The 14836-nt window shown below is 47.8% G+C and overlaps 1 protein-coding gene across 11 annotated transcripts in view; it reads right to left on the reverse strand.

Annotated features, from left to right (window-relative positions):
* The window catches only part of sirt3 (sirtuin 3), a 78677-nt gene that overhangs the window by 11228 nt on the left and 52613 nt on the right, over positions 1 to 14836 (reverse strand). For 10 of the 11 annotated variants that reach the window (XM_073049993.1, XM_073049990.1, XM_073049991.1 and 7 more), the window contains 3 exons: positions 12310 to 12542; positions 11367 to 11467; positions 6821 to 6982 (listed from right to left, as the gene is read on the reverse strand). In XM_073049993.1, the coding sequence (XP_072906094.1) occupies positions 6821 to 6982; positions 11367 to 11467; positions 12310 to 12542 (496 nt within the window). The remainder of the gene's footprint in view (positions 1 to 6820; positions 6983 to 11366; positions 11468 to 12309; positions 12543 to 14836) is intronic. The other variant, XM_073049999.1, reaches the window with a different exon arrangement.

Raw genomic sequence — 14836 nt, forward strand, 5'->3', positions numbered from 1 at the left:
TGTCGAGGATCAGATTGGGAGGGAGATTTTGGAAAGGTGCAAAAATAACAAGGTTGTTATCATAGGTGACTTTAACTTCCCTAATATTGATTGGCACCTGATAAGTTCCAATGGTTTAGATGGGGCAGAGTTTGTTAAGTGTGTCCAGGATGGATTCCTGTCACAGTATGTTGACAGGACGACTAGGGGGAATACCATACCAGATCTAGTATTAGGTAACGAACCGGGTCAGGTCACAGATCTGTCAGTGGGGGAGCATCTGGGGGACAGTGACCACCACTCCCTGACCTTTAGCATTATCATGGAAAGGGATAGAGTCAGAGGGGACAGGAAAATTTTTAATTGGGGAAGGGCAAATTATGAGGCTATAAGGCTAGAACTTGTAGGTGTGAATTGGGATGATGTTTTTGCAGGGAAATGTACTATGGGCATGTGGTCGATGTTTAAGGATCTCTTGCAGGATGTTAGGGATACATTTGTCCCAGTGAGGAAGATAAAGAATGGTAGGGTGAAGGAACCATGGGTGACAAGTGAGGTGGAAAATCTAGTCAGGTGGAAGAAAGCAGCATACATGAGGTTTAGGAAGCAAGGATCAGATGGGTCTATTGAGGAATATAGGGTAGCAAGAAAGGAGATTAAGAAGGGGCTGAGGAGAGCAAGAAGGGGGCATGAGAAGGCCTTGGCAAGTAGGGTAAAGGAAAACCCCAAGGCATTCTTCAATTATGTGAGGAACAAAAGGATGACAGGAGTGAAGGTAGGATTGATTCGCGATAAAGGTGGGAAGATGTGCCTGGAAGCTGTGGAAGTGAGTGAGGTTCTCAATGAATACTTCTAGATATTCACCAATGAGAGGGAACTTGATGATGGTGAGGACAATATGAGCGAGGTTGATGTTCTGGAGCATGTTGATATTAAGAGAGAGAAGGTGTTAAAATACATTAGGACAGATAACTCCCTGGGGCTTGACGTAATATTCCCCAGGCTGCTCCACAAGGCGAAGGAAGAGATTGCTGAGCCTCTGGTCAGGATCTTTATTTAATGTCCTCATTGTCCATGGGAATGGTACCAGAGGATTGGACGGAGGCAAATGTTGTCCCCTTGTTCAAAAAAGGTGGTAGGGGTTGTCCGCGTAATTATAGACCAGTGAGCCTTACATCTGTGGTGGGAAAGGTGTTGGAAAAGATTCTTAGAGATATGAGTTATGGGCATTTAGAGAATCATGGTCTGATCAGGGACAGTCAGCACGGCTTTGTGAAGGGCAGATTGTGTTTAACAAGCCTGATAGAGTTCTTTGAGGAAGTGACCAGGCACACATACGTTTGAATGCTGTTCATAGACTTCAGTTCAGCATTCAACACAATCATTCCACAGAAACTGATGGGAAAGATGAGCCTACTGGGCCTGAACACCTCCCTCTGTAACTGGATCCTAGACTTCCTGACTGGGAGACCTCAGTCAGTCCGGATCGGGAGCAGCATCTCCAACACCATCACACTGAGCACGGGCACCCCCAGGGCTGTGTGCTCAGTCCACTGCTGTTCACTCTGCTGACCCACGACTGTGCTGCAACACACAGCTTGAACCACATCATCAAGTTCACCGATGACACGACCGTGGTGGGTCTCATCAGCAAGAACGACGAGTCAGCTTACAGAGAGGAGGTGCAGCGGCTAACGGACTGGTGCACAGCCAACAACCTGTCTCTGAATGTGAACAAAACAAAAGAGATGGTTGTTGACTTCAGGAGGGCACGGAGCAACCACTCCCCGCTGAACATTGACAGCTCCTCAGTAGAGATCGTTAAGAGCACCAAATTTCTTGGTGTTCACCTGGCGGAGAATCTCACCTGGTCCCTCAACACCAGCTCCATAGCAAAGAAAGCTCAGCAGCGTCTCTACTTTCTGCGAAGGCTGAGAAAAGTCCATCTCCCACCCCCCATCCTCATCACATTCTACAGGGGTTGTACTGAGAGCATCCTGAGCAGCTGCATCACTGCCTGGTTTGGAAATTGCACCATCTCAGATCGCACGACCCTGCAACGGATAGCGAGGTCAGCTGAGAAGATCATCGGGGTCTCTCTTCCCACCATTATGGACAATTACACTACACGCTGCATCCGCAAAGCAAACACCATTATGAAGGACCCCATGCAGCCCTCAAACAAATTCTTTTCCCTCTTGCCGTCTGGGAAAAGGCACCAAAGCATTGAGGCTCTCACAACCAGACTATGTAACAGTTTCTTCCCCCAAGCTATCAGACTCCTTAATACCCAGAGCCTGGACTGACACCAACTTACTGCCCTATTGTCTTGTTTATTATTTATCATAATGCCTGCACTGTTTTGTGCACTTTATGCAGTCCTGGATAAGTCTGTAGTCTAGTGTAGTTTTTTTCTGTGTTGTTTTTTACATTGTTCAGTCTAGTTTTTGTACTGTGTCATGTAACACCATGGTCCTGAAAAACGTTGTCTCGTTTTTACTATGTACTGCACCAGCAGTTATGGTCGAAATGACAATAAAAATGACTTGACTTGATATAGATGAGGGTAGTGCAGTGGATATGATCTACATGGATTTTAGTAAGGCATTTGACAAGGTTCCACATGGTAGGCTTATTCAGAAAGTCAGAAGGCATGAGATCCAGGAAAGTTTGGCCAGGTGGATTCAGAATTGGCTTGCCTGCAGAAAGCAGAGGGTCGTGGCGGAGGGAGTGCATTCAGATTGGAGGGTTGTGACTAGTGGTGTCCCACAAGGATCTGTTCTGGGACCCCTACTTTTTGTGATTTTTATTAACGACCTGGATGTGGGGGTAGAAGGGTGAGGTGGCAAGTTTGCAGATGACACAAAGGTTGGTGGTGTTGTGGATAGTGTAGAGGATTGTCAAAGATTGCAGAGAGACATTGATAGGATGCAGAAGTTTGCTGAGAAGTGGCAGATGGAATTCAACCCGGAGAAGTGTGAGGTGGTACACTTTGGAAGGACAAACTCCAAGGCAGAGTACAAAGGAAATGGCAGGATACTTGGTAGTGTGGAGGAGCAGAGGGATCTGGGGGAACATGTCCACAGATACCTGAAAGTTGCCTCACAGGTAGATAGGGTAGTTAAGAAAGCTTATGGGGTGTTAGCTTTCATAAGTCGAGGAATAGAGTTTAAGAGACGCGATGTAATGATGCAGCTCTATAAAACTCTGGTTAGGCCACACTTGGAGTACTGTGTCCAGTTCTGGTCGCCTCACTATAGGAAGGATGTGGAAGGATTGGAAAGGGTACAGAGGAGATTTACCAGGATGCTGCCTGGTTTAGAGAGTATGCATTATGATCGGAGATTAAGAGAGCTAGGGCTTTACTCTTTGGAGAGAAGGAGGATGAGAGGAGACATGATAGAGGTATACAAGATATTAAGGGAAATAGATAGAATGGACAGCCAGTGCTTCTTCCCCAGGGCACCACTGCTCAGTACAAGAGGACATGGCTTTAAGGTAAGGGTTGGAAGTTCAAAGGGGATATTAGAGGAAGGTTTTTCACTCAGAGTGGTTGGTGCATGGAATGCACTGCCTAAGTCTGTGGTGGAGGCAGATACACTAGTGAAATTTAATAGACTACTAGACAGGTATATGAAGGAATTTAAGGTGGGGGGGGGTATATGGTATGCAGGGTTTACGGGTCGGCACAACATTGTGGGCCGAAAGGCCTGTACTGTGCTGTACTATTCTATGTTCTCTGTCTATCCCCTGTTGCACTCACATCCATCATCATGAAGTGTTTCGAGAGGCTCGTGTGAGGCCCATCAAGACCCTGCTGCCCCCTTCACTGGATCTCCTGAAGTTCACGTACCGTCCCAACCACTCAACAGACGACGTCATTGCCATCACCCTCCACCTGGCCCTAACCCACCTGGACAAAAAAGACACATACGCTCGAACGCTGTTCATAGACTTCAGCTCAGCATTCAACACAATCATCCCTCAGAAACTGATTGGAAAGCTGAGCCTACTGGGCCTGAACACCTCCCTCTGCAACTGGATCCTAGACTTCCTGACTGGGAGACCTCAGTCAGTCCGGATCGGGAGCAGCATCTCCAACACCATCACACTGAGCACGGGGGCCCCCCAGGGCTGTGTGCTCAGTCCACTGCTGTTCACTCTGCTGACCCATGACTGTGCTGCAACACACAGCTTGAACCACATCATCAAGTTCACCGATGACACGACCGTGGTGGGTCTCATCAGCAAGAACGACGAGTCAGCATACAGAGAGGAGGTGTGGCAGCTAACACACTGGTGCAAAGCCAAGAACCTGTCTCTGAATGTGAACAAAACAAAAGAAATGGTTGTTGACTTCAGGAGGGCACAGAGCGACCACTCCCCGCTGAACATCGACGGCTCCTCGGTAGAGATTGTTAAGGGCATCAGATTTCTTGGTGTTCACCTGGCAGAGACTCTCATCTGGTCCCTCAACACCAGCTCCATAGCAAAGAAAGCCCAGTAGCGTCTCTACTTTCTGTGAAGGCTGAGGAAAGTCCATCTCCCACCCCCCATCCTCATCAGACTCTACAGGGTTTGTATTGAGAGTATCCTGAGCAGCTGCATCACTGCCTGGTTCAGAAATTGCACCATCTCAGATCGCAAGACCCTGCAGCAGATAGTGAGGTCAGCTGAGAAGATAATCGGGGACTTTCTTCCCGCCATTATGGACATTTACACCACACGCTGCATCTTCAAGGCAAACAGCATTATGAAGGACCCCATGCACCCCTCATACAAACTCTCCTCCCTCCTGCCATCCGGGAAAAGGCTCCGAAGCATTCGGGCTCTCACACCCAGACTATGTAACAGTTTCTTCCCCCAAGTTATCAGACTCCACAATACCCAGAGTCTGGACTGACACCAATTTACTGCCCTCTGCTGTGCCTATTGTCTTGTTTAGTACTTATTGTAATGCCTGCACTGTTTTGTGCACTTTATGCAGTCCTGGGTAGGTCTGTAGTTTGTTAGTTAGTTTTTTTTTCTGTCCTGATGAAGGGTCTCGACCCAAAACGTCGACAGCGCTTCTCCTATTGATGCTGCCTGGCTGACTGTGTTCCACCAGCATTTTGTGTGTGTTGTTTGAATTTCTAGCATCTGCAGATTTCCTCGTGTTTGTTTTTTTTTTCTGTGTTGTTTTCATGTAGTTCAGTGTAGTTTTTGTACTGTTTCATGTAGCAACATGGTCCTGAAAAATGTCTAATTTTTACTGTGTACTGTACCGGCAGTTATGGTCAAAATGACAATAAAAAGTGACTTGATCCATGGTAGAGACAAGGAGGCATACAGGATTAAGAAAGATCAGCTAGTTCAGTGGCATCACAACAGCTTCAATATCAGTCAGCCCAAAGAATTGGTTGAGAACTTCAGGAAGGGGATGTTGAGGGAACACACACCAGTACTCACTGAGGGATCAGAAGTGGAAAGGGTGAGCTGTTTTAAGTTCCTGGATACCATCATCTCTGAGGATCTATCATGGGTTAGGGTTAGGGTTATGGGTGCAACATATTGATGCAATTACCAAGAAAGCAGGACAGCGGCTATATTTCATGAAGAGTTCAAGGACACATGACATATCACCAAAGGCACTCAGAATTTTCACAGGTGTACAGTGTAGAGCATGCTAACTGGTTGCATACGCAAGGAAATCTGCAGATGCTGGAATGCGAGACCCGAAACGTCGACAGTGCTTCTCCTTATAGATGCTGCCTGGCCTGCTGTGTTCCACCAGCATTTTGTGTGTGTTAACTGGTTGCATCACCATTTGGCAGGGAGGGGTCACTGCACAGCTTCAGGAAAAAGCTGCAGAATGTTGCAAACACAGCCAGTTCTATCATGAATTAGGCCATTTGGCACATCATTTCTGCTCCATTTCATCATTTTTCTCTCAGCCACAATCTCCTGCCTTCTCCCTGGATCCCTTCATGCCCTGATCAATCAACAATTTATCAACCTCTACCTTAAATATACATAAAGACTTGGCCTCCACACCTGCATTTGTCAATGAATTCCGCTGATTCACCAATCCCTGGCTAATGAAATTCTTCCTCATCTCCATTCTAGAAGAACGCCCCTCTATTCTGAGGCTGTGTCCTCTGGTCTTAGACTCTCCCAACATAGGAAACATCCTCTCCATATCCACTCTATCAAGGCCTTTCACTATTTGATAGGTTTCAATAAGGTCACCCCTCATTCTTCTGAATTCTAGTGAATACAGGCCCAGAGCCATCGACACTCTTCATATGACAAGACATTCAATGCTGGAATCATTTTCATGAAACTCCTTTGAATTGTCTCCAATTTCAGCACATCCTAAGATGCCCAAAACTGCTCACAATACTCAGTGAGGCCTCACCAGCGCTTTATAAACTCTCAACATTACATCTTTGCTTTTATATTCTTGTCATGAGCACCAGTGTCTCTAGCACTGAGGACACCTTCAAAAGGCGATGCCTCAGAAAGTTGACAATCATCATTAAGGACCCCCATCACCCAGGACATGCCCTCTTCTCATCAGTACCATCAAGGCGGAGGTACAGAAGCCTGAAGACACATACTCAACCGTTTAGGAAAAGCTTTGTCCCACCACCATCAGATTTCTGAATGGTCATAAAACTACCTCACTATGTATTTTTCCCTTTTTTTGGCACCAGTTACTTAATTTTTAATACATATTTCTTATTATAATTTATAGTTTTTAAAATTATGGATTACAATGTACTGCTGCCACTAAAACATCAAATTTCACAACATATGGCTGGCACTAGGGCCGTGTGAAGTCAGGGACCTGAGATCTCACCTCAAGTGAAGTTCCAAGAATGATCAGCAGGTCAGCGAGTGGAAAGTCGATGAGATATTGATAGAACTTCCGTGGAAGCTGTTCCCCAAAAAACACGATGTCGGGTTTGATGACCCCAGAACAGGAGGAACAGTGAGGAACCTTTCCCTCCATTACGTCCCCCTGTGACAAGTCCAAGAGATGAGGGGCCAGTCTCCATCGCCTCTTTCACAACACTTCCCCTCCCTTCACCCTCTATCCTTCTCACCAGCCCCTCTCCACCTCCCATCCTGCTCCACACGCCAATGACCACCTCCAATCCTCTTCCCAAACCATCCCACTTTCACATCTCCTCCACACACCCATCCTCCACCCTTGACAGTCACGGCCGAGAAACCTCCTACTCCCATCCCTAACCATTTCCAAACCTCATCCCAATATCAAAACCTACTCCTCATGACACTTACAAGAGAAAATCTGCAGATGCTGGAAATCCAAACACACTCCCCATCTCCAAATCCTAGACCCTGACCTTCCCACCAAACCTCCTCCCCCTGACACACCCACCTCCAAATCTCCTCCCATCGCCCTTCCCATCTCAAAACCACCTCCTCATGACAAAAACTAGTCCTCATGACACACCCATCTCCCCTGAGTCTCCCACCAACACACCTCTTCCCCACACATCCTCCCCGTCTTCAAGCCTCCTCTGCCTGACTCTCCAAACTCCAAATCTCCTCCACTAACTCTCACCACTTCCAAAGCTCCTCCCCCTGACCATCCACCTCTCTAAACCTCCTCCTCTGATTCTCTCTATCTCCAAAACTCTTTCCATTGGCCCTCTACATCTCCACACCTCCCACAGACTCTCATCACATCCAAACCTCCTCCGCCTGAACCTGACCATCTGCAAACCTCCTCCCTTGACAATCCCTATCTCCAAATCTCCACATTTCTTCCCACTCACCTTCACCATCTCTAATCCAACTCCCACTGACTTTAGCCATCTGCATGCCTCTTCTCACTGACTTTCCCTATCTCCAAACTTCCTCCCATTAACATTCACCCTCCAAATCTCCTCCCCCCACCCTCCCCATCTTCACAACTCCTTCTCCTAACCCTCCCCATCTCCAAACACCTCTCATTGACCCTCATCATCACACTCAACTGACCATCCCAATCTCCAAAGCACCCGTGGCCCTCACCTTCCAAACCCCCTTCTGCAGACCAGCACCATTTCCAAATCTCCTCCCACTGACCCTCACATCTCCAGACCTCCTCCCCATGACTTTCACCAAAATACCACTCTCTGACCATCACCATCTCCAAACTTCCTTCCTGACCCTCACCACCTCTAGTTTTCCTCACCTCTGAGCCTCCTTATCTCCAGACCCCTTCCCTTCACTCTCCCATCTTTAAACCTCCTCCCCAACACCCTCCAACTTCAAACCTCTTCCCCTGACCTTACCCATCTCCGAACTTCCTCCACTTCATCCATTGAACCCCCCCATCTCCAAACCTACTTCCCTTGAGCCTCTCAATTTCCAACCCTCCTCCCTTAACCTTACCCATCTCCTAACTCCCTGCACCTGACCCTCTCCAACTCTAAAGCTCCTCCCAATGACCCTCTCCATCCTCATCTCCAACCTTCTCCCATTGACCTTTAATATTTCCAAACCTCCTTCCATTGACCTCACTACCTCCATACCTCCTCCCACAGACCCTTACCCTCCAACCCACCTCCCACTGACCCGCACTATCTTCAAACCTCTTCCCTTCACCCTGCCACCTCCAAACCCCCTCCCTCTGACCCTCCCAGCTCTAATCCTCCTCCTTGACCCTCAACAACTCCAAATTCACTCCCACTGATCTTCACCATCTTCAAACCTCCTCCCTGACTATCACCATCGCCAAGCCTCTTATCTGACCCTCCCTATCTCCAGAACAGCTCCCCTTGACCCTCCCATCTTCAAACCGCCCAACCCTCTTCAACTCCAAACCTCTGCCTTTGAGCCTCACCATATCCAAATCTCCTTCCTTGACCCTCTCCATCTCCAAAACTCCTCCCATTAACCATCTCCCTCAAAACCCCCTCCACATGTCCTCCCCATCATCAAAACTCCTTCCTCTAACCCTCCCCATCTCCAAGCCTGCACCCTTTGATCCATACCATCTCCAAATCTCCTATTCCTTTGACTATCCTAACTCTAAATCTCCTCCATTGATCTGCTCACCTCCTCAACCCTCTCCTTCAAACCACTTCCCTTGACTCTTCCCATCTCCAAACAACCTTCCCTGATCCCTCCATCTCCAAATCTCCTACTCCTTTGTCCCTCCTACCTCTAAACCACCTCCATTTACTCTCTCACTTCCAACTCCCCCTTTCCATTCCATGTGCCCTGACCCTCTCTATCTCCAAACCTCCACGCTAACCCACACCATCTCCAAACCTCCTGCCCCTGACCATCCCTATCTCCAAACCTCCACCCTTGACCCTCCCCATCTCCAAACCTCCTTTGAACCTCTCTATCTCCAAAACTCTTTCCCCTAACCCTCTCCATCTGCTACCCTGACCTTCACCAACTCCAAACCATGGCCTCTGACCCAACCCATCTCTAAACCTCCTGCTGCTGACACTCCCAACTCCAAACCTCCTCCCACAGCCCTCATCATCTCCAAACCTCCTCTCTTGAATCTCCCTATCTCCAAAGCTCCTCCCATTGACCCTCTACATCTCCAACCTCCTTCCACTGACCCCCACCCACATTTAAACCTCCTCTCACTGACCCTTGCCCTACAAACCTCCGCCACTGACCTACATCATCTCCAAATCTCCTCCTTTAAACCTCTCCATATACAAAGCTCTTTCTCCTGACCCTATCAATCTCCAAACCTCCTCCCCTTGACCCTCCCGGCTCAAATCCTCCTTCCAGACCCTCCCCATCCAAATCTCCTCTCCTTGACTCTCAACATCGCCAAACCTCCTTACGACTTTCCTAACCTTCTCCCACTGTGCCTCTCCATCTCCAAAGCTCCCCCCATTAAACCTCTCTCTCAAAACCTCCACCACACCTCCTCACCTCAAAACCTCCTGCCCCTGACCCTCTCCATATCCAAACATCTTCCTACTGATCTTTACTTTCCAAACCTTCACGCCTAAACATTTCCCATCTTCAAACCTCCTCCCCTCACCCTGCCACCTCCAAACCTCCACCCTTGACCATACCCATCTCCAAACCTCCTCCCGACCCTCAGAATCTCCAAACAACCTTTGACCTTCATAATCTCCAAACCATTTCCATTTCCAAATCTCCTCCCCTGACCTCACCATCTTAAAACTCCTCCCTTGACCCTAACCATCTCTAAACCTCCTCTGATTGTCCTTCAGTATCTCCAAACCTCCTCCCACTGACCCTCTCCATCTTGAAACCTCCTTCCACTAACCCTTTCCATCTCCAAAACTCCTTCCACTGACCCTCAACATCTCCAAACCTCCTCCCATTGACCCTCACTATCTCCAAACATCCTCCCACTGACCCTCAACATCTCCAAAACACCTCCCCTGACCCTCTCCATTTCCAAAACTCCCACTCTGACCCTACCCTCTCCAAACCTCCTCCCATTGACCCCCACCATTTCTAAACCTCCTACTGACTTTGCCAACTCCAAATCTCGCAGTGACCAACTCCATCTCCAAACCTCCTTTCAGTAACATTAGCCATCTCAAAAACTCTTCCTATTGGCCACATCATCTCCAATCCTCTTTCCACTGACCCACGCCATCTTCAAACCTCTTCCCTTTCACCCACCCACCCCGTCTCCAAACCTCCTCCCAACCCTCAAAATCTCCAAATCTCCTCCTACTGATGCTCCCCTCACCCACTCTGTTTTCAAACCTCCTCGGACATCCACTTCTCCTCCCAATGCCTCTGTCCATCTCCAAAGCTTCTCCCATTAAAGCTCACCCTCCAATCATCCTCCCCATCTTCAAATCTCCTGCCCCTAACCCTCCCCATCTCCAAACCTCCTCTCATTGACATTAGCCATCTCTGAAACTCCTCCCATTAGCCCTCACCATCTCCAAGCATCCTCCTACTGAACCACACCATCTCCAAACCTTCTACCCCAGACCCTCACCATTTCCAAACCTCCTTCCACTGATCTTACCTTTTCCAAACCCTTTCCCACTGACCCACACCACCTCCAAGCCATCTCCCATTGATCCTCACCATTTTCAAACCTCTTCCCCTTCACCCATCCCATCTCCAAACCTTCTCTCCCTGACCCTCCCTATCTCCAGACCTTCTCCCCTTGACACTCCCTTCTGCAATCCTCTTCCCCAACCCTCTCCAGTTTCAAACCTCCCTCCTGACCCAACCAATCTACAGACCTCCTCCCCTGACCTCTCTATCTCCAAATCTTCTCCCCTTGACCTACTCTATCTCAAAACCTCTATCCATGTCCAAATATCTGCTCCCTCCTCAAGCGCCCTCAGCACCCTTAGCCATTCCTCACCTTCACACCACCCTCTCAGATTTCCCCTCCCCACCACATCCCAATACCCTACCTGGAGCTGCTCCCAGGTGAAACTCCCTCGGCAGATGGTACAGGTTGCCGTGGAAAATGTCCCGTGAGCTTCCACAAGCTTCTCTGGTGGAATCCCAGCCCCTGAAAAACAGAACCAGCTGCAGTCAGTGAGTGGACAATGGAACCCAGTCAGGTTAGAGCGTAGACACTGGACCCCACAGCCCATTCAGTGAGTAGACAACAAACTGCATGGACAGGTCAGTGTATGGACAATGACCCAGTCAATGGACAACAGATCCCATAGCACAATTAGCGACTGAACAATGGCTCATTCAGTGAGTGGACATCTGGTCAGTAAGTGGAGCACAGATGCCACTGATTCTACAAATCAGTAGAAAGAAGTGACATCTATGTCCTATGTAAGATACTGCAGGACTGGAAAATGTTGAATCCTTGTGGCTGAGTAACAAACTGCAAGGATACAATGATAAATTGGGGAAAATCAAGTCAGTAATGAATCTAAAGGGAGTGACTTTATTGCATGCCTACTTTTTAGAGCAGTTTGTCATGGAGCTGAGGAGAGGAAAATACGATTAGTCATGATTGAATGGTAAAGCAGACTCAATGGGCCAAATAATAGCCTAATTCTGCTCTATGTCTTAAGGTCTTATGGCCTTCATAAATCAGTGTATTCAATACAGGAGATGGGATGTTCAGTGGAAGTTATGGTTGTATTAGACGTTGGTGCGGTCTAATTTGGGGTACTGTGTACGGTTTCTCCCCACCCTCCCTCTGCTCTCTCTACCCTCTGTAAAGTTCCCCCTCTCACGCACAGGTCTACCGGAACTGCTCACTGTGTATGGCTTTGTGTGTGCAGGAAAGGGCAGGGTGGGATTGGAACATGTATTCCCTCCGGTTCTCTACCTGTGGACACTGTCTACCCTGCTGGAAGTTTGCTGCCGCCGCCCACAGCTAACACTCACTCCGTTCGAGGCCGTCGATGTTCTGTGTGTACATTCGCAGCAACAGTCCCTTCTGGTGCAGCAGCCTGACGAAGTAGTGGGTGTAGTTGGGTTTACAGTGCCCAGGGTACAGCTGCCTTGCCACAGCAAAGAATGGTTCTGGATTGTGGGCAAAGTAACCAATGTCAAAGATGGCCTCGGGATAGGGCACGTCGTACTGTTGTAAATTATCATATAGCCCACTGCCCGGTGACCTGAAACAACAGATAGTCCACAGGTCAGTAGTTCCCCTTTGACAAATCGCAGGGTTCATCGACTCTCCCCATCACTCCAATATCACATTAACAGAGAGAGAAACTGGTGGGAAACCAGTTATTTGCGCCATTCTTGCTGAGATGGGAAGAAGCAAAGGAGGAAGAGCAGAAACTGGACTCTGTGTAAGGATGCCCCTAGAAGAGAGAAGATAGACTCGACCCAGACTCTGTGGTAGAGCCACAACCTCATAGACCCAGAGAGCCGAGCTCCATGCCAAACCCCAGGTGCCTGGATGTAGCATTTGTCCCAGCACATAGGACGGAGACTCTGGACCTTGTTGAGCAGTGCCACAGCAACAGTCAATGACAGCAAAACTAAAGAGCTGATTCTCAACTAGACGAGGAAGAAGCCAGAGGTCCATGAGCCAGTCTTCATCAGGGCATTGTAGTTAGAGAGGGTCAACCTTTCCACCACAAATGCCTTGGCATTAACGTATCAGAGGATCTGTCCAGGGACCAGCACATAAGTGCCATCACAAAGGAGACATGACCCTACCCCTGCTTTCTTAGAAGTTTGTGCAGATTCAGTTTGTTACCAAAAACTTTGACAAACTTCAATAGATAAACAATGGAAGATATCCTGACAGTGGGCACCATTGCCTAAAAAGTGTACACCAATGCATCACGGCCTGGTTTGGGAATACGAATGCATCACGGCCTGGTTTGGGAGCACGAATACATCACGGCCTGGTTTGGGAACACGAATGCATCACGGCCTGGTTTGGGAACACGAATACATCACGGCCTGGTTTGGGAACACGAATACATCACGGCCTGGTTTGGGAACATGAATGCAACGCGTGGTTTGGGAGCACGAATGCATCACGGCCTGGTTTGGGAGCACAAATGCATCACGGCCTGGTTTGGGAGCACGAATGCATCGCGGCCTGGTTTGGGAGCACGAATGCATCACGGCCTGTTTTGGGAACACCAATGTACCACGGCCTGGTTTGGGAACACCACTGCCTGTTAATGGAAAAAACTACAAAAAGTAGTGAATATGCTCAGTCCAGCACAGATGAAGTCCTCTCTATCAGTGAGCACATTAACACAGAGTTCTGTTGCAGGAAAGCAGCCTCCAGCTTCAAAACAACACACACTCAAAATAATGGAGGAACTCAGCTGGTCAGGCAGCATCTATGGAAATGAATAAACAGTTAACACTTCAGGCCAACACCCTTCTTCATGACTCAAGAAAGACATCTGCCATTCAGGACATTGGGCAGGAGGGATAGAATCCTTATATACCACAGCACCAGGTTCAGGAACAGTTACCCTTCAACCATCAGACTCCTGAACCGGTGTGGATAACTTCATTTGCCAAAACTCTGAACTGATTCCACAATCTACAGACTCACTTTCAAGGACTCTACAACTCATGTTCTCGGTATTATTTATTTATTTCAAGTTTGTTTTCTTTTACACATTGGCTGTCTGTCTTTGTCTGTTTATGTATATTTTTTGCAACTCCGATTATCGTCCTTTATTTTTCTGAAAATGCCTGCAAGAAAAGGTATCTCAAAGTGGTATATGGGAACATTTATACACTTTTGACAATAAATTTATTTTTAATTTTGAACTCGGGGTTATTAGTTCAAATGCCATTTATGGATTCACTGATGACACAACTGTTGAATGGATCACATGCATTGATAAGTCAGTGTATAGGAGCGAGATAGGACAGGCTGAGTGATGCCACAAGAACAATCTCACTCAATCTAAATGGTATTGAGTTGTTGTTGATAGCATTGAAGGTTGTCATAGGTTACATCAGGAATTTGATGAAATTAGAGGGGGGATCTCATTGAAACCTTTTGAATGTTACTCCTATCTTTAAGAAAGGAGGAAGGCAGCAGAAAGGAAATTATAAACCAATTAGCCTGACCTCAGTGGTTGGGAAGATGTTACAGTAAATTGTTCAGGATGAGGTGATGGAGTACTTGGTGATACATGACAAGACAGGACAAAGTCAGCATGATTTCCTTGAGGGAAAATCTGGCCTGATGACCCAGATAAAGGGGACGCAGTGAATGTTGGATATTTGGACTTTCAGAAGGCCTTTGACGGGTGTCACACATGCTTACCAAGTTAAGTGTTACAGGAAAGTTACTGGCATGGTTAGAGCATTGGCTGATTGGTGGAGGCAGCAAGTGGGAATAAAAGGATCTTTTTCTGGTTGGCTGCTGGGAACTAGTGGTGTTCCACAGTGGTCAGTGTTGGGACTGATTCTTTTT

Source organism: Hemitrygon akajei, chromosome 6 (genome assembly GCF_048418815.1).
Source record: "Hemitrygon akajei chromosome 6, sHemAka1.3, whole genome shotgun sequence".
Lineage (NCBI taxonomy): Eukaryota > Metazoa > Chordata > Chondrichthyes > Myliobatiformes > Dasyatidae > Hemitrygon > Hemitrygon akajei.